Raw genomic sequence first — 19,162 nt, forward strand, 5'->3', positions numbered from 1 at the left:
CTCTATAGAGGACCCAAGTTTGGGTCCTAGCACCTATATCAGACAGCTCACAATGGCTAGTAACTTCAATTGTAGGGGAACCAGCCCCTTCCTCTCGCCTCTGAGGTTACCAGACTCACATGTATATGCCCACGCATGAGTACATATACATATAAGCATATTTTTAATTTGTATGTATGTGCCATACATGTGTGGGTACTCTCAGAGGCCAGAAGAGGGTGTCAGGTTTCTTGGAGATGAAGGTTGTGAGTTGCCTGATGTGGGCACTAGGAGCCCAATTTTGCAAGAGCAGCAAGTGCCTTTAACCACTGAGCTGACTCCTCATCTCTGACTACAGTTTTTTGTTTGCTTATTTTTAGGCAGGGTTTTGTTGGGTAGCCCTGGATAGCCTGGAAGTAACTATGTAGATTAGGCTGTCTAGGAACTCACAGAGATCCTCTTAGAATTAGAGGAGTGCTCAGCTGCATATACACATAAGCAAAAAAAAAAAGTAAAAGCAGATCTCTGTGAGGTCAAGGCCAGTCAAGTTTACAAAGTGAGCTCCAGGCTAGTCAGAGCCACACTGTGGAACTCTGTCTCAAAAAAACAAAAGAAAAGAAAAGGAAGATCAAGCTGTTCGTCTGTTACATATGTGCAGGGGGCCTGGGTCCAGCTTGTGCTTGCTTTTTAATTAGTGATTCAGTCTCTGGATCCAACCAGAGTAGTTGACTGTGTTGGTTTTTTGTGGAGTCCCTGTTCTCTTTGGGTGGCTCAATCTTTCTCCCAAATCTTCTGTAAGACTTCCTGACCTCCATCTACTGTTTGGGTGTGAGTCTGTAACTCTTTCCACTGGCTGGCTGTTGGGTGGAGCCTCTCAAAGGACAGTAATGCTAGGTTCCTGTCTCCAAGCCTAGTGAAATCTCATTAATTGTACTGGGGATTGGTTCTTGCCCCTGGGATGGGTCTCAATTTGGGGCAGTCATTGGTTGGCCATTCCCTCAGACTCTGCTCTACCTTTGTCCCTGCACATCTTGTAGACATGACACATTTTGGGTCAAAGGTTTTGTGGGTGGGTTGCTGTCCTTATCTTTCCACTGGGAGTCCTGCCTAGCAACAGGAAGTGGCTGCTTAGGATCCATATCCCCCACTGCTAGGAATCTCAGTTTGAGTGTCCCCCAAACAACTGGTGTAGGGGTAGAGGGTGGGAGATGGAGGATGGGATGGGGTGGGGGGAAAAGGTTGACACCCAGAGGGAGACTTCCCCTTCTAAGGGACATGGAGGGAGGACTTATGTCAAGGGGTACTGGGATGAGAGGAATGGTTGATATTGAGTTGTAAAGTGAAAAAATAAATTAATAAATTTACATAATATTTATACAAAGGAAACAAAACAGACTAATAACAAAGGAGTGCTTGCTTCTGCAGCAGATACACTAGAACTGTAACAGCACAGAGAAGCTTGGCATCCTTTGAACAAGGATGACATGCAGGCTTGTGGAGTGCTCCCTAGTATTATCCTTAAAATCACTGGATCCTTGTGAAGTAAAAGTAACTTGTTTTAAAAAGAAATTTTTAATGAAAACAAGTGGGAGCTAGGTGTAGTGGTACACACCAAGAACTCAGAGTCAGGAGGGTCACATGTTCCAGCCTGGCAAGACTCTGTTCTAGAAAAACAAACAAACAAGAAAACAAGCCAACGATAGCGACAAAAAGAGGAGGAGGAAGAGGAAGGGCGGGGCAATCTGTTATCCCCTAAGTTGCTAAATGTTGGTGGTCAGCTTGTAAGGTCCCACAGAAGACAGTGGACCAATGATAATACTTCCCCATGGTTGGTCCTGCACTAAACAGAGGTGAGGGCGATGTCCCTGCTCTCTACCCTGCCTAGAGTAGGATGCTTAGCTGTTTCCTCCTTCCTGATATGAGGACCTGTCAATTTCTCTGCTCTTGGCTTCCAGGTGCAGCAAAAAGACAATTTTTCCTAGAGAAACAGTTAGCTGTTTGGTGGAGCAAATTAAAATGCCAATAGATAGGTTCAAGATCATTTTTCAAAGTAGGAAAAAGAAAATGTCACTATACTTTTTACAAAAAGAAATTTTTTTGCCTGAATTTTATCAGGGTCTTGGTCAAATTATAAAAATGTATGGTTTTCCTCCCCCAATCCAAATGAATTTGCTTTAGGATATATTTTAAGTTAAATTAGTTTTATTTTTGTTTTTAAATTATGTTTATGTGTGCCCATGTGTGGATATGTGCACGTGTGTGCAAGTGCTTATGTGTTGGGGACATTGGATCCCCTGGAGCTTTTGTTAGAGGTAATTGTGAGCTGCCTGATGTGGGTGCAAGGAACCAAACCTGGGCCCTTTGCAAGAGCAATCTCTGCTTTTATGTACTGAGCTATTTCTCCAGTGCCTTAAATTAGTTTGAAATAAATAACATCATATAATAACCATTTTGAGTATACCAAAACTTACAGGTTGCCACAGAAATGGAGCAAACTTAGACTAAGTAAAATATCAACAAATCAACTGATTAATGTATGTGTCATTTTCCATGATTCAGGGCGAAGAGTGGCGGTGGTCTTTACTGGGAGGAGAATCTAGAGTCTGAATCTAATGTGAGCCCATTTCTTGGGACAGATGATTCCAGAATAAGGCTTACCTTCTCCATGGTCTGCTTGAAGCAATTGGAGGTGGTTTCCTTCACCAGGTTGAAGAAAGTCTGTCTGTCCTCATTGTCAATCAGGCGGTCATAAAAGACTCGGTAAACCTCATGGATCCAAAGCCGGATAAATTTTTCCAAATCCTAAAGGCCAGAGTTAGTCATTTGTATACATTAAGGGTGGCGATTGTGATGACAGCTCTCAAGAAGTCTCTAAATCTCGGGGTCGATGTGAGTTATAAATTAGACAAGGGATAGAAAGTACTATGCCATGCATGCCACAGAGAATAGAGTTTGTGGTTAGTGAAAGCCTATCATACTAGGTGCACTATCAGTACAGATCCAGGGATGTTGCCAGAAGATTTTCAAGACAGGAACAGTAGCAGCTGACCTGTAGGTGGGTGTGGGGACACAGCAGTACTCCCTGGATCACCCGTGAGAAATCCCGAAGGTTAAAGACGTAATGTGATTTGGAGGGAGTTGGCAAGAAGTTCTCCACTGCAGCTCTGTAAATTGTCTGCGTTGCTTGGACTAGCATCTTCCCATACCTCGGGAGGAAAAGGGAGGCAGATCAGTCACGTAGTTAAACAGAAATGAGGACAGCCCCCATGTCAACAAGCAGGAAGCCACAGGAACCTCTTACCGTAAGAACATGACATCAAACCCTTTCCCAAAATGCCAGTCAGCAATAGAACTGAAAATTTTGGTTAAGATTTCATCTTCAAAGGCGTTGATGGAAACGATATTCAGATGGCGAGTGAATCGTCCTGGAAACACATAGACACTTGAGTTTGCACACACACTTCCCAGACCGAGTGACCCTGGGAGAGAACAGAGTCAGTATCCCTCTGCTCTCAAGTTCTACAGTTCTGCCACCCAACAGGTCAGCCCCCAGCCATGGTATTTACACTTAATATTAGCCAGGACATCAAGACTGGGCTTCCTCACTGACCACACAAGATGTGTTTGGTAGCTACAAGTGGCTTACTCAGTGCACACACAGATAATCCCTGACCTGCAGAAGGGATGCCAACTCTGCTTCCTCTGGCACACAAGATTGTCTTTATTTATAAGATTTCATTTTTATTTACTTATCTAGAAATGTGTTTTACTTATTTTATGTGTATGCATGAGAGTGTGTGCCATGTGCTTTACCTAATGGCCTGCAGACCAAGTTGCACAGGATCCCTACCAACTAGAGTTACAGAGGGTTCTGAGCAATCATGCCGGTGCTGGAAATCCAAGCCAGACCCTCTGAAAGAGCAGCCAGTGTTCTTACTGTTTAATTATGTGTTTCTATGTGTATGTGTGTATGGCTCTGTGCATGCATGAATGCTGGTGACTAAGGACTCCAGAAGAGGGTATTGGATCCCCTGGAGCTGCAGTTACAGGCAGTTGTGAATTGCCCAACAAGGGTGCTGAGAATTGAACCCAGGACCTCTGTAAAAACAATATATGCTCTTAACTGAATATATATCTTGAGCCCCACAATATTATTTTTAAAAACTAAAGGAAATACTTGATTACTGTGGGATAGCCAAAAAATTAATAATAATTTATTTTATTTATTTATTTTTTGTAGAAAGCATCTCCTTTGCTGACTTCTCTCTCTGTTCCCAAGTTAACCACCATTTACTAACCCTCCCTTCTCAGGCCTGAGTCCCATCACTTCCTCCTGCTTTCTCTTGAAACATGTGCAGATGGTTTTCAGGTCTTGTGGCCATCTGGGTTTTGTTACTAACCATTAGGATTTTGAGAATTGGGGAGTGTGTAAACTAGACTCATTATAATTATTGTTTAATAAGACTTTAGAATTTTGTTCTCCGTTGCACTTGTATATGGACTTGGGAAGAGGCAAAGCTTGTAGTGCCATTACTGCTGCTGTTTCCCAAAATTCCTCCTCATATATATACAACACATACACATGTAAAGCATGCATTTCTGTGTATTGCCTACACACATGTAATTTATATGTATGTGAGCGTACATATAAGCGTGCACATATAGGGGCTTGAGAACTCATTCTCACTGGCTTTTCTTCCAAAGGACCCACATTTGATTCCCAGAGCCCACGTTGGGCTCACAACTATCTGTAAATCCAGTCTCAGGGCATCCAATGCCCTTTTCTGGACTCCCCAGGCACCATTTGCACATGTCACACAGACATACAGGTAGACAAAACACCCATGCATATAAGAATAAACAATAAAAAGTTAAAATACACACATGTATATATGTATATTTTTTGTTAAAAAAAGTAACAGTAGACTGATTATTTTGTGTGCCTCTATGTGTTTGTTATGTATGTGTTCATATATGTGTGTATGTTTGTTTGGCATGTATGTGTTCATGAATGGATGTATATATACATACCTGTATATGTGTGTATATGTGTGTCTGTGTGTGTTTGGTATTCATGTGTTCATGAGTGAAGTGAGTATGTATATGTGTGTATATATATATATGTGTCTGTGTGTGTTTGGTATTCATGTGTTCATGAGTGAAGTGAGTATGTATATGTGTGTATATGTGTGTCTCTGTGTGTTTGGTATTCATGTGTTCATGAGTGAAGTGAGTATGTATATGTGTGTTACATGTGTTCATGAGTGAAGTGAGTATGTATATGTGTGTTACTTGTGTGTAAACTAGAGGTTAAGGTTGGGAACCTTCTTTTTTTAAATCTCTTTCTACCTTTGTATGTGTTTATGCATTGTGTGTACTTGTACAGAGGTGTGTACACACATATGTGTATATGTATACACGTAGAGGTAGACTTATATTTTCTACATTGCTGATCTGTAGCCATTACTAGGCATGTGAGTTTGAGAACACCATTCAGTATTTTGATAAGAAAAATAGTATTTAGCATAAATTCATGTTTTCCTTGTGTTAGGCAAACAAGTTATGTTGCCATGTTCTCAATCATTGTGCTCCCAATAACCATAAAACGTTACCTTGAGCTTTGGTTTCTCCATCTGAATGCTAATAACTGTCAATTATAAACTAGGTTATTTGTTTCCTACTGAATATAATTTCACTAAAAACCAGCATTAGGGACTAGAGAGATGGCTCAGTGGTTAAGGGTACTTACTACTCTTGGGGAAGACTCAGGTTTGGTCACTAGCACTCAGAGGGAGACTTACAACTGTTCATAGCTTCAGATCCAGGGGAATCTGGTGTTTTCTTCTAGCCTCCACAGGCACCAGAAACACATGCAGTGCACATATAAACATACATACAAGCAAAAACCTCATACACATACAATTAAAATAAATCTTTCTAAAAATATTGGCCTCAAATGTAATCATTCCCTAACGGTGATGGATTACAATAGAAACAAGATTGCTCTTGCCAACCATGATGGTGATTCAGCATCCTCTCTCACAGCTAACAGGAGTGACTCAGCTTTTTTATCAAGTGACAACCCTGGATTCTTTTAAGTTTTTCAGACTTGTGGATAAAAAATTAAGACGTTGACTCATCAGATCGTCTTAACTTCCTGAGAGGAAGAGCAGAGCACCCACAAACCCACGTAACTGTCTCAGACTGGCATTCCATGAGTTCCCATGGAACCTGGATGCTTTCACTGGCACCATTGCTGTGCTTGATCTCATGTGACCACACACATTCCCAGCAGTTGTAAGTGCTAGATTCTATGCTAGAAGCTTTTCAGAGATCCTATTTGTGACTGAACTTGAGCTGCCCATTTCTGTGGATTCTAGAAACATACTCCTGTTTGGAAATAGTGATATAACAAGCTCCCTATGGAGTTGAGGTGCCTTAGAGTTTGTTGTACTCAGATCCGAGGCAAATGCAACCCTGTAGCTCCTCCCTTCATGTGGTACCACCTTTTTGATGAATAGACAAGACTCCTCGAAGACTCTTGTCATCTTCCTATCCCACTGCACATAACTTTCAACATGAAGTCTGGAGCTAACCCAAACCTTAGCTCTCACAAAGGCATATACTCTACAAGCTCTCCTGTCAGAAGGCCCTGAACCAAACCAATTCATCCATGATAGCCAGCTCTGCAGGGGGAACAGAGAGGAATAAACCCTCTTCCTAGACATACCAGTGATGTCATTCCTTCCTCCACCAGGGGGACCCATGGCAGTCACAAGCAGAACATCCACAATGTCCAGCCTGTTTGTGTCTTTCTTGTCAAACCAGTAGCCATGGTCAATCCATTGTCTCAGCAGCTCAATGGGGGGCTGGGCTCCATACACCTCTTTGGCTGGCATGTTGAGATCATCTGTAGAAGGAAGCCACAGCCACACACACTGAGTCTATGGGATGCTTTGGTTTTACAGGGGTCACCAATGACTAGTCCCTCCATGAGAAAGTCTGTTTCCAGTGACCCCATTCCCATTCAAGACCCAGTCAGTAGACATCATGATCAGATGGGAAAGGGTTTTTATGGGTTTCGAGTTTTCTATCTTCTTGAAGTCTCTGCCCATCATGGCTATAAGATACATGGGTGACATCAACAAATGAGCATTTAACTTCCCCCCAATTTTCCTTAGCCAAAAAACACTGTCTGCAATACCACAGACATTTTGCTCATTGCTAAGCATATGATGGTGAGAGGCCTACCAAAGGTTTTTTTGTTTGTTGTGCTTTCAGTCTTGAGAGGGACTCTCACTGGGCTGCCCGGGCTTATCTCAAACACTATAGACATGGTGTCTGCCAGCGAACATATTTTCAGTCGTGATGGGGATTGAACTTAGAGCCTCCCTACATGCTAAGCAAATGCTGTACTACTGAGTAACTACCCCTCCTTCTGAGGGGCATTACATCTACTTGTAATAGCTAAAGTCTGGTGGGAGCAAGGCTTTAAACTAGGGCCTTTCATGAGCAAACTCAAAATGTCAAGAGGTGATTACAAGTTCTCTTAAGTACAAGGACGTTTTCTGCCTACAACCCAGCACTCAAGCTGGGTACATAGGAGACACTAATTCCGTGAAAGGGCTTGTGGGACCGTAAAAGGCAGCCTGTTTTCTGGTCAACCGAGACTCCGGAGACCTAGTAGAAACTCTACAAGGAATAGAACAGTAAGCCATGATCCCAGACAGACATAGGTGCCTGACACCATGGAGCCCCCAACTCCATAATCCTGTGACTACCAGTCACACAGACAAAGTCCCAAGCTCCTGGCATTCTGGCCAGACTCCACCCTCACAGTTACCTGACAATAGCCAGATATGCTCCTCCTCACAGCTACCCTGCGACTGCAAGATAGCCCAGCCCACTATAATAGGGACTGCTTTTCTACTTTCTCTCTTTCTTTTTGCCTTTCTACAATAAAGCTCTAAAACTATTGACCATCTCTGCTCATCGAGACTTGCCATGTTGGGGCAACAGAGTGGGCTTTTCTCTAAAGCACTGTGCCTAACCTTCCACAGGAAGGCCTTCCTGTGCTCCAGCGATGGCTGCCAGCCAAGTTAACAGCCTGAGCCAGCTAGACTCTCGTCCCTGCAGTAAACTGCCAGGGTTCTTCCCCTACCCTCCCTTCAGGCCCCGGGGCCAGAGTCCATCTGAGGGCCCATTTTCAGCTCTTCCATGACATACAGCGATGTCTGGGATGTCTGAGACTGAGAACCTGTTGTCTCTGGCCCAGAGACTCCAGATTGCTCCCTCTTTACCCCCAGGACTGGGGTTCTGTGTCTTCCCACAGCCAGACGCCCACCAGGGCCACATAGAGGGAGGGCAGGCTTGGGAGACTGCACCAGAGCTCTGGCGGGACGGGGGTTCTATCCCACCCCCTTTTATTTTCCCGAGACCTGCTGCCTGACAAGGGTTCTTTGTTTTTTGTTTTTTGTTTTTTTCAACAAATATTAATAGACTGATGAGTTTGTGTCAATCAATATTTTAGGAACTTTAGACACATTAACTGATTTAGTGCAAATATGTTTGATGTAAGGGACGGACCCTTAGATCAGGGACGCTGAGACAAACTATACCTAGGGTTGAAAATTGATATAGAGCCAAGTTTGGTTTAGCGCAAGGCTTCAACTTGCTTTGGGTATATCATAAAGATTGTGGGAGACCTGGAGGGAAAAAACGAAGGATAGAAAAGGAAGGAAAAATACAATGGATAAGATTCCTGCCTTTCAAGAGATGATGAGCATGTGTAAGGATATACATATAACCATGAAATGTATATTATTAGTACATGAGTTTAAAATACCGGACACAAGATGATCCAAGACAATGGGGGGCATTATGAGTACCTCCTGGGTTGGCAGTCGGCCTAAGACAACCATGAAGATTAGTAATCTTATGCAGGTCTGACGCCCAAAGTGAGGGAAAAAGAGGAAGTGCTTTGTACAAAGCAAATGTTGAAAGTCTCTGCTCTTATTTCATCAACATTTTTTTAATCAACTACTGAGTTCCTTCACTGAGTGAAGACTCACTATCTGATATCGCTTAGTGAAAACCCACTTATCTGATGCAAATGGACACAAACGTGATTTCTGGAGGTGTTGAAGTTTAGCTGCCACCACTACAGTCTCCTAGGCATACTGTTCACTACAAAGAAGAAAGAGGAAAGGCAGAGCAGAAAGGAGGGAGAGGAAGGAAGGAAGTAACAAAGGAAGGAGGAAAGATAGAAGTGAGAAGAGGCAGGAGACATGGTGGTAGGAATGCTAACCCACCCAAAAGAGAGAGACGGAAGCTTTGGCTTACTGCAGTTTAGATACAAGAACTTGGTCTACCCAGACCCAAGCCAATGCCTTACCTACAAACACCACTGCTTTCTTCCCTATGGGAGGCCCAAAAAGGCCTTTCCTCCGACGGTCCAGCTTGGACATGATGATATCCTGCGTCTGGTTGGCTGAAGTTCTGGCAGAGAAGTTGATGAAGTTGGGCTGGTAGACATTTTTGGGAAGGTGGAGAAGGAAGTCATTGGTGATAGCTGATTTGCCAGTGCCTGTGGGACCCACGAACAGTATCGGGACCTCATGGTCCAGGTAGGTTTTTAAGAAGAAGGACTGCCGGGCAGTCTCCATTGTGGGAATGATGAGGTCTGATACCTGTTGCATAAAGATATAGTAAAATCTTGGTCCTGGACCAGGAGAACTGAATCTGGGGATTCAAGGGATCTGGGTTTAACTGTAGCTCCATTCTTTATTATCTTTATGAAATTGAGCAAATGTTTAACTTTTCAAAAGACCTCAGTTTCAGTTCTGAAATGGAGACAATCATGGCATTTAATACTCAGTTGTCTGAGATCAAATGGGACCAAACACATAAAGGTGAGTGCTTTGTCCCTGTTTTGTAGATGAGGAAGCAGAGGCACAGCAGGTCTTCTTCAATAAGAAGTGGAAAGGTAGGGAGTTTGGATTCCAGCTTGTATGATTCCAAAGTCTACATTCTTAATACTAAACCAGCATAAAGGGTCAGGGTCAAACTTCTCTCTCTGAGACTTGCTTTTACCCAACTATTCTGCTTTGTCTCAGGCAAGAGCCACCTTCCTTGTGCCACCTATCCTGGCTCGGAAGATTTAGGTATGTTGTAGTCATATAAGAAGACTTATATGTTGACGGTTTGGTTTCCAATGTAGAAATGTTTAGAAGTGGGGATTTTGTGAAGTAATTGGATCCTAAGGGGTTTGGCCCCATCAATATGTTAATCCCTTGATGGGTTCATAGCTCATTGGTTTATTGGAAGTTGGTAGACATAAGAGATAAGACACATTGAAGAGGGTAGAGGGGTCTTTGGAGCACATTTTTCGGGCTTATATCCTACCCTTGTTCTCTCTATTCTCTGCTTCCTAGACATTATGAGTTGAGTGGATTTTTCTCTGCGTAGCCCTTCTGTAGTAATGTTATACCTCAATAGTAGCCCTGTGACAGTGGGGCTAAGCAAGCATAGCATCAAATCATGAACTAAAGTTTGCATTTTCTCCTCAGAGTTGACTCTCAGACATTCTGCCACAGTGACACAATGTTAGTGCCAGAAGACTTCTCTTGTTCCTGATTCATTTTCCCCAACATTGAGATTCTAGGACCCAAGACCCACATCCACTGAATCTCCCATTTTTTTCCAATATGGAAATTGAATATATTCTCCCTGGGACTCAGCTCCTAAGTGGATTTAGAGACCCCAATCATAGCTTCTGGAATTCTTATTACTTTGGATAGAATATCTTACCTAAGATTGAATTCTCTGAGCCTGGACCCTATAATCATTTTGTCATAACTGATCCCTTGGTGGGGCAAAGCAAGGGGGTAGAAAGGTGTATATTACATGTAGAGGTCTCCTCGTATCATGTCTAGTTTGGAAAGGAGTAATGACCTTGAGATGCTGTGTTGTATAACATCAGGGAACAAGGCCGGGCGTGGTGGCGCACGCCTTTAATCCCAGCACTCGGAAGGCAGAGGCAGGTGAATTTCTGGGTTCGAGGCCAGCCTGGTCTACAAAGTGAGTTCCAGGACAGCCAGGGCTATACAGAGAAACCCTTTCTCGAAAAACAAAACAAAACAAACAAAAAAATCAGGGAACAACATTCTCATTCTCACTGCAGTTTATAAATGTTGCTTCCAAAAACCAAACTTGACCTTGACTTGGGTACCACCAAATCTATGCAGCTTGGAAGCTTTTGCAAACAAAAGCTTGGCTTCTTTTAGGAAATAATTTGGCTAACTGAAAAGAAGCAGATGGGTATGGTCATTAAAGCAGAGAAGAGAACCATCAAGTGTCGTACGAGGATGCAGACCAGGATGTCATGCCTATATTATTCTGAGGTCTTCTCTGTAACCCTTTGAGGCAGATGATAAAACAGGCTGCAAGCAGGTCAGGATTCTCTATGAAGCCACATGGGCTGTTAGTGATGCTTGATCTCAGGTTCAAGACTTCCATTTTACAGCATAGATCAGGAACTTGAAGCCAGCTGGAGTTCACCCAGTGTTATTTTCATTTGACAAGAGGAAAATACCCATTGGAGCTGAAAATACTTTCTACACTGGGCCTCTGTCCATATGAGTTTAGTACAATTTCAAATCCTTGGAACTCAGACAACAGAGCTGTATAAGGACAATTAAAGCTGAGGATATCAGTGCTGGGGCTTCTTTACAGAAGGCAGCCCCTAGGATGTTTGTCCTGAGATCAGTACAATAACCCTAGTCTAAAGTATCCTTGTGAGTGCAGCTGTGGTCTTGCAATACCCGCACATTTCCATCTGCTATCTAAGAGCCCACTTGAAAGATCTGCACAGTCACTGCAGAAAGATACATAATATCCACTAGGTTATCCAAATGGAGGTACAAGAGCACTCATTTTGCCAGGCCAGCTGAGAGCTCCAGCCAGGCTACAGGGATAGAGCACACCATACCAGGAAGGGCAAGGAGGGGATGTAAGGGACTCAGAGCAGCAGCTGGAGGGTACTCTGAGTCTGTGGTGTGTGTGTTTGTGTGTGTGTGTTCCATGTACAAGACAAAGGGTCCCAGAAATCAAGCATCCAGTGGGGCAGTCCCTCCCATGTCAGGCAACAACTATGGCAGTGAAAACCAGCTTCCTCTGAAGGGCTGGGTGACCTCTAGCAGGGTTCTTGAAACACTAACTTAGGAGACTGAGGGTTCCATTCTCTGTAGGACTGAAATACAGTGTATTAGCCATTACCCAGGAAATCCACTGATTGAAACTCTTCTTTCTGAGTTCGGCCAGAGGAAATCTTTCTCTAAGGATATAATGTGGGTTGTTTTAGGCTTAGATAAGGTAGTTATGATGCTATAGATAATGGCAATGATCAGAATAAAAATGAACACCTATCTAACTCCCACTATGTGCTACAAGTCTTTACTGATTACCTTCAGTCTTGATAATCATCCTTTATTATTATTTTTCCATCTTACAGTTGGGTAAACTGAGGTGAGGAGCTTGAAGCCTATGTAATAAATCTAGGTCTCTCTGATATTAAACTCTATGTTTTTGATGGTTTGATCTTTGCAAAACACTTCATGGAAAAGCTCATAAGGAGCTGGTAGTTCTTCCATTTGGAAGGGTACTTAGAAAATTCCAGAAACCGCAGCATTTCCTTTACCTTTGCATTCGCAGGAATAGTCTCCTCCTCCTTGGTGATATATTCTGTCCATGCATTCCAGTGTCCACCCCCTTGTTTGAGGAAGTAAAAATCATAGATGCTTCCTGTACCCAAAGAAATAGAACATGCCATTAGCAAAACAAGGTAAGTTTCATATTTGAGGAATTTGACTGCCCCAGTTATAGGCATCTAGAATGCCTATGTGTCAGACCCAGCACAATCGTGGTGACACTTACCTGTCACTGGCAACCACAAACTGGAGCAAAAAAAAATCTTTATTATCCATATAAAATAGTAAGTGAAGATTGTGTAAATTCTTCTTGATTTTAGTCTTTGGGATAGGGACCTGTTCTGTATTGAACTTGGATTTGCTATGCAACCATACCTAGCTTACAACTTGTTTTTTTTTTGTTTTGTTTTGTTTTGTTTTTTTAAGTACATGCATTTGTTTATGTACTTGGTGGTGGAGTGGGGCTTGTCACAGCATATGTGTGGAGGATGGAGGACAATTCATGGAAGTCAGTTCTTTCTTTCCACCATGTAGGTTCCAAGGGTCAAACTCAGGTTATCAGCCTTGGCTGCCATCTATCTGGCTAGCTCTCTAGCTTTAAAGTTGTGAGCCCCTTACCTTAGCCTTCTTGTTAGTGTGAATATGTGCTTGTGTGCAAGCAGGTATGTATGTATGCACATATGACCGTGAGGGTCAGAGTTGATGTCATATGTCTCACTTTCTTGAGATAGAGTCACTTGCTGAACCTGAACTTCACTGATTCTGATAGACTGGCTTCAAGGATCTACCTGTCTCTGTGCCCCTCAGCACCAGGAGTATTATTATGCTGGCATTTTATGTAAAGTCTGGGGATGCAAACTCAGGTCTTCATGCTTTGGTGGCAGGTATCTTATTGACAGAGCCATCTTCACAGCCCCTGAAGCTGAAGTATTTTTAATAATAAAAGCAACAAATTTCTAAATAACAAAAGAAAGTAATAAATTGCTCTAAATCTCTTGTTATATAGCAATCTCCTCCTAGATAAAACCTTTATCTTGAAGGGAAGGTCATTAAGAGACAGGATGTTAAAAGGGGAAGTGGAACACTTCATCCTGCAAACAAACTCCTTCAACTCAGGAAATAAACTACTCAAAGGCTTCAGGAAGTTCCTGAAACCAGCAAGATACTGTAGGTCTCTCCCTTTCCAAGTATATATAAACAGCAAGGTCTGCTAAGAGACACTTGGCTCAGACCAACTGAGCTGCCTGGAAGAGGCTCAGACCAACTGAGCTGCCTGGAAGGGACTCTCAAGCCTGTCACACACCTGCATGCTGTGAAGTGTGCTCCAGGTTTGCAGCATTTATGAGCTGTCACCCATGCTGGGGTGGGCTTTGGTGATGCAGCTGACTTTTCTGCTCCCATAAGTGACCCTTATAGTAATTTCTGTTCCCATAAGTAACCCTTCGCTCATATTCCTGTAAGTAACTCCAATGGAACTCACTGCTTCATCAATGTAGACTTTTGTGCTATCCTTACTGTGGACTATCCTTGGCTGTCCACAGAGAATAAGTAGATGCCTGTTCTTGGCTCACCAGGGAGAATACCATACAATAATCCCACATGCAATCTCCTCCCCTCTACCATCCCCTTCCCTCTCCTCCTTTCTACTCATCTTTCCTCCCCTCTCTCCTCTCTCTCTCTCTGCCTCTCCATCTCTCTTTTTCTTCTCCCCTCTCTCTTTGTCCACTGCTTTCCAATGTTTACAGAACGAAGTCTCAATTCTTTCTGCAGTATTTTTTAAAGAATGTTTTGTTGTTGGTATCGTCATGTATTAAGGAAGGACGCTTCTTCTGTCATCCGATTCCCCCTCAGCTTTACTCAGAAGTAACACTGGATCAGCGTCTTTTTTTTTTTTTTTTTTTTGGTTTTTCGAGACAGGGTTTCTCTGTGTAGCCCTGGCTGTCCTGGCACTCACTTTGTAGACCAGGATGGCCTCGAACTCAGAAATCCGCCTGCCTCTGCCTCCCGAGTGCTGGGATTAAAGGCGTGCGCCACCACGCCCGGCGACTGGATCAGCGTCTTTATTTTTAAATTATTTTTTAAAAGACAGTTTCTGTGTATAGCTGGGACTCACTTTGTAGACCAGGCTAGCTTTGAACTCAGAGATCTGTCTGCCTCTGCCTCCTGAGTGCCTGGTCATGGATGACATTTTTAGAAGGCTATATGACACTATATTCACTGGGCTAAAAACTGTTCTCTAAAAAACTACCATTTCTGTAAACTCATCACGAAGAAATGATTTACAGCATAGGTAATTCATGTGTATGGGCATGTGACACCATCTGTGATCTCAAGGAACCAGTTGAGAATGCCTCCATTAGGAAACCAGTGAACACTGTGCCTTATAAAATGAAGGGAACACCTATGTATTAAAACAGAAAAAAAATTCTTAGAGAAATAATCACAGACGAGAACAAGGTGTGGTAGCTTACCTACTGTCTTGGGCAGGAGACAGGTAGAGTTAGTAGGAGAAAGAATTCTTGGCCAGCTTTGGCTACATAGTGAGACCCTATCTCAAAAACAAAACAAATAAAACAAATAAAAAACAACAACCAAAAGGTTTGAGGCTGTCCCTCAGTGACAGACCACTGACCTAGCATCCTCAAAGCCTGGCTTGGATCCTCCACACTGACAGCAACAACAGAGTTTTAAAATGGACATATACCATTCTACAAGTATGATAAAAGATGATGATAAGTCCACAGGATAAAGTATATTTTGAAAACTAAAGTACCTATAACAGGTTGATGTGAACAAAAAAAAAATCATTTTTCTTTGAGAGGTTTCTTTTATAAGAAAATAAGAGATACTAAAAACAATGTATCAGTAACATATTTTTCTCCTTCCCTTGTGGGCTAGTTTGTGGTTTTATTCAAGAACATTTAGGCCAAAGAACAAAGATTTAACTAAAATGGACCTACCAGCTATGTAATTTGGCCAGCGCTCCCATTTTGCACATCTGTGCAGTGGATCTGAGTTTACGCTAAGCCTAGAAAATCACTGTGGAGAGTGATTGAGCTCTATCTGTCAAGCATTTGAAGGTCCCTGGGCACACAGGAAGCTGTCTGCCAACACGAAGTTCCAAGCTTCTCCTTAGAATCACTTTTATTTTCTTTGCACTGTGGCTGTCAGTCAAACTCGGGTCCAGGGAAGAAGGAGGACAGAGCAGAATGCGGAGAGTAAATGCTCTGCAGCCTTTAAACACCTCGCCTGCCTCTAGTTCCTTCCCCGACTAAAGAGTAAAGCAAGTGTCTCAGCTGAGAAGTGCCTTTTCAAAGTCATACAATGAAGACTTGAAAACAGAGGGAATTGGCGGCATCATCTGGAAAGATAAATAAATCCCTGGTTCACATACAAGGATTTCACAGACATGGTTCCTAGATCATGAAAAACCAAGAAAGCAGCATCCCATGAAGTTGGAGGTGGATTTCCTGAAGTTTATTCATAGAAATGTAACCCTGGATGCTTGTGACAAGGCTAGGAAGGCATTTGAAAGGTCTTCAGGTGACTAGAAGGAACTGAGACTGTATGTTGCATAATTGCACATACATGAAATACTAAATCCTTGGAGAATAGGTTAGCGGCTGCCTTCCAGTGAGGAGAACAGAGATGAATTGAATACATTGATGAAGGATCTTACGGGGTGATGGAAACAGCCTAAAACGGGATTATGGTGATCACCGCATTGAGTAAGCTTACTAAAAATCACTGGTTTGTGTAATTAAGTGGGTGAATTTCATAGAATGTAAAGTATCACTCAATGGAGTTTTTACATAAAAAAGTATACTACCCCTGAAAGGCATATCCTTTTCAGGATAAGTGGGGTCTGGCTAGGAGCTTCTCAATCTGCTACTATTTAGTAAAGAATAGGAGAATAAAAGATTGGTGTCACTATATTCAAATATGGAAAGAATCTTGGTAGAGTCCCTTTTAAGAGAAAGCAGATGAGCTGGGTGAAGAAAATGTTTGGATAACATCTTTCAAAGGCCCATGTATGGAAGGCCTTTGCCTATGGCTTTAGTGGAAGTGGATGGAACCGTTAGGAGGCAGGATCCAGTAGAAGGAAGCAAGATGATTGGACACATGCTCTTGTACATACCAGCTCTTCTTCTGGGTCAGCAGGAGGTGAACAGCTTTCTGTGCCATGTGCTGTCATTGTAATGTGCTGCCTCAGACTCCAAACTAATGGGCCAACTCACTATGGGCAGAGACCTCCAAAGCTGTGAGCCTCCTTTTAAGTTGACCTTTTCAGGTGTTCATAATTTCAGAATGGAAAACTGACCAGAACATAACAAACCAAGTGATTGCTGAAGAAAGGAAAGGAAGTCTGGGCCTTTCCCAGTGGCTGCCCAAAAACTACACTGAACATTAAGCAGCTTTCCGGCTGCCTGTCAGCTACCGTTCTGGGAGGACGGTGATGTCTTCTTCTCCTTTTCCCTTCACTTAGCAGTTTTTCCATAGCTGAGATGTCAAGAGGGTCACAGAGCCCAGTAAAAAAGGGGATGGAGAGAGTCATAACAATGGCACTTTCGATTTAGAAAGGAGGCCTTCACACTAAGGAGCCACAGAGCCTTTATGCACAGATTAAACAAACAGGAAAGTCTGCTTCTCACAGATGGCATTAGTTGATCATATGTTGTCACTGGATCTCTGCCATCCAACTGTTCCTTAATCTAGAGCATGAAGTACTTCAGATTCATTTTAAAGATATATATAGCATGAGTATTATTTACCCTAATCATAACTTAAAGCAATGATTAAGTTTGAAAACTATCAGGAAGAAAGTAGATGTTTATCACAGGGATGAAAGTAAAGTTAGACTTTCTAAACATTTGCTCACATTGGTGACTTGATGTGGCAGAACCTTCCCCTTATGAATAAAGATTTCAGGGGACCAATCACTGGGTAAGGATTAGGCAGGACTTCGACATTAGGGAGAGGAAGAGGGGAGGCAGGAAAGAGATGTGGGACTTTTGGACAGGGACAGCTTGGAGGACAAGATGTAGCTAACAAATGGCCCCTGATTTAGATTGAGAATCTGAAGGATTTCTATTTCACGTGGCTTACAAGGTTAGGATGCTAGTTGTTGCACCCAACGATTCAGTTACCTTTTGATTCTGAACTAAGTTTGTGTGGTGTTTTCCTTCACTCGGTGACTCAACTGAATTCCAGAGAGAAAGGTGCGGTGACGACAAGTCATGGGTTTGCACGAAGTGCAAAGGCCGTGGGAATTTGAAAGCTTGGGGCTGTCATGATAGTGACCCGCCAGTGGGAACTTAGTGAGTTGGGTGGAGAGATTTCTGGTCTCTGGGTCAGAGTCCACCAGAGAGGAGACCAAGCAACCAGGCACTGCTGGCATAACACGGATTGCATTTTTACACTTCCCGCTACAACTTGAGAAGGGTCATTTTAGTCTTGCCAACAGCTTTTGCTTTCTTACCTCTTTTATTGTGTTCGTGTGTGTGTGCTCTCACTGTTTTGTGTGCGTGTATGCGTGTGTGTGTTTGTGTGTGTCTGTACAGGTATATGTGTGCTTGTGGCCCAAAGTTGATGTTGGAAATCATACTTGATCACCCTTCTTATTGGTTTTGAGAAAGTTCTCCCAATCAAACCCAAACTTTCCAGAATGGCTAGTCTTGCTAACCAGCTTGCTCTGGTGAGTCCCTGTTTCTGACTTCTGAGGCTGGAATTATAGATGAACTACTGCATCCATTAGGTGCTTTATGTGTGTTCTGGAGACCCAAGGTTCAGCCCTCTTGCATGTGAGACAAACACTTGAAGCACTGAGCCATCTCCCCAGACTACCAAAGCGCTTTCTGAATCAAAGCTACTAAGTAGGTTTGACCAAACATGTATATGAAGAAGTCGGTTGGCAGTGAATGCTGGGAATTCTGGTTTCTTGTATGCTACATTAGTTGATGGGACAAAGAAAGAGGAGATGAGGTCACTAGAGTGCACTCAGACATTGTGGAGGAAGTTACCTGGAAAAAGATTGGAAACACTTCATATCTTGCTCCAAAGATGAAAGAAAGATGTCATTGCAGAGTGGACCAAGAGTGGGATCAAAGGTAACTCATGAGCCATGTCTGCAGTCACATAGAGTAAACAAACTGGCCTGGAGGGCTAAGGAGAGCAGAAAACAGCATATGGAAATGCAGCATGAAGAACAGTGTGGAGGCCAACCTGAAGAATATATCTCTAAAATGTGGTCAGCGTGTGATTCGCTGGCTTCAGGGGATGGTCTGGCATCCTCAGCAAGGTGCAGAAGGCATCAGCTTGAAAAAAATGAAACAGGAACAAAAAGCACAAAGAGAAAATAGGCTGAGATGAAACAAAAAGATGAGATCAAAGGTGAGATGTTCAGTCTCTTCTGAACAATGGCAGCACTATTATACTGTATAGAAAACTATAACACTATTATACTGTATCTATAGAAA

General features: G+C 42.8%; 1 protein-coding gene and 1 pseudogene across 1 annotated transcript in view; one reads left to right on the forward strand and one right to left on the reverse strand.

Moving 5' to 3' along the window:
- Positions 1-19,162, reverse strand: part of Dnah3 (dynein axonemal heavy chain 3) — a 163,931-nt gene that overhangs the window by 46,798 nt on the left and 97,971 nt on the right. Inside the window, exons 41-46 of the mRNA XM_021168736.2 lie at positions 12,677-12,780; positions 9,374-9,668; positions 6,710-6,889; positions 3,281-3,404; positions 3,029-3,185; positions 2,638-2,781 (exon numbers count right to left, since the gene is read on the reverse strand). Of these exons, the coding sequence (XP_021024395.1) occupies positions 2,638-2,781; positions 3,029-3,185; positions 3,281-3,404; positions 6,710-6,889; positions 9,374-9,668; positions 12,677-12,780 (1,004 nt within the window). The remainder of the gene's footprint in view (positions 1-2,637; positions 2,782-3,028; positions 3,186-3,280; positions 3,405-6,709; positions 6,890-9,373; positions 9,669-12,676; positions 12,781-19,162) is intronic.
- LOC115031571 lies at positions 1,393-1,493 on the forward strand (annotated as a pseudogene).

Source organism: Mus caroli, chromosome 7 (assembly GCF_900094665.2).
Source record: "Mus caroli chromosome 7, CAROLI_EIJ_v1.1, whole genome shotgun sequence".
In the NCBI taxonomy this organism is placed as follows: Eukaryota; Metazoa; Chordata; class Mammalia; order Rodentia; family Muridae; genus Mus; species Mus caroli.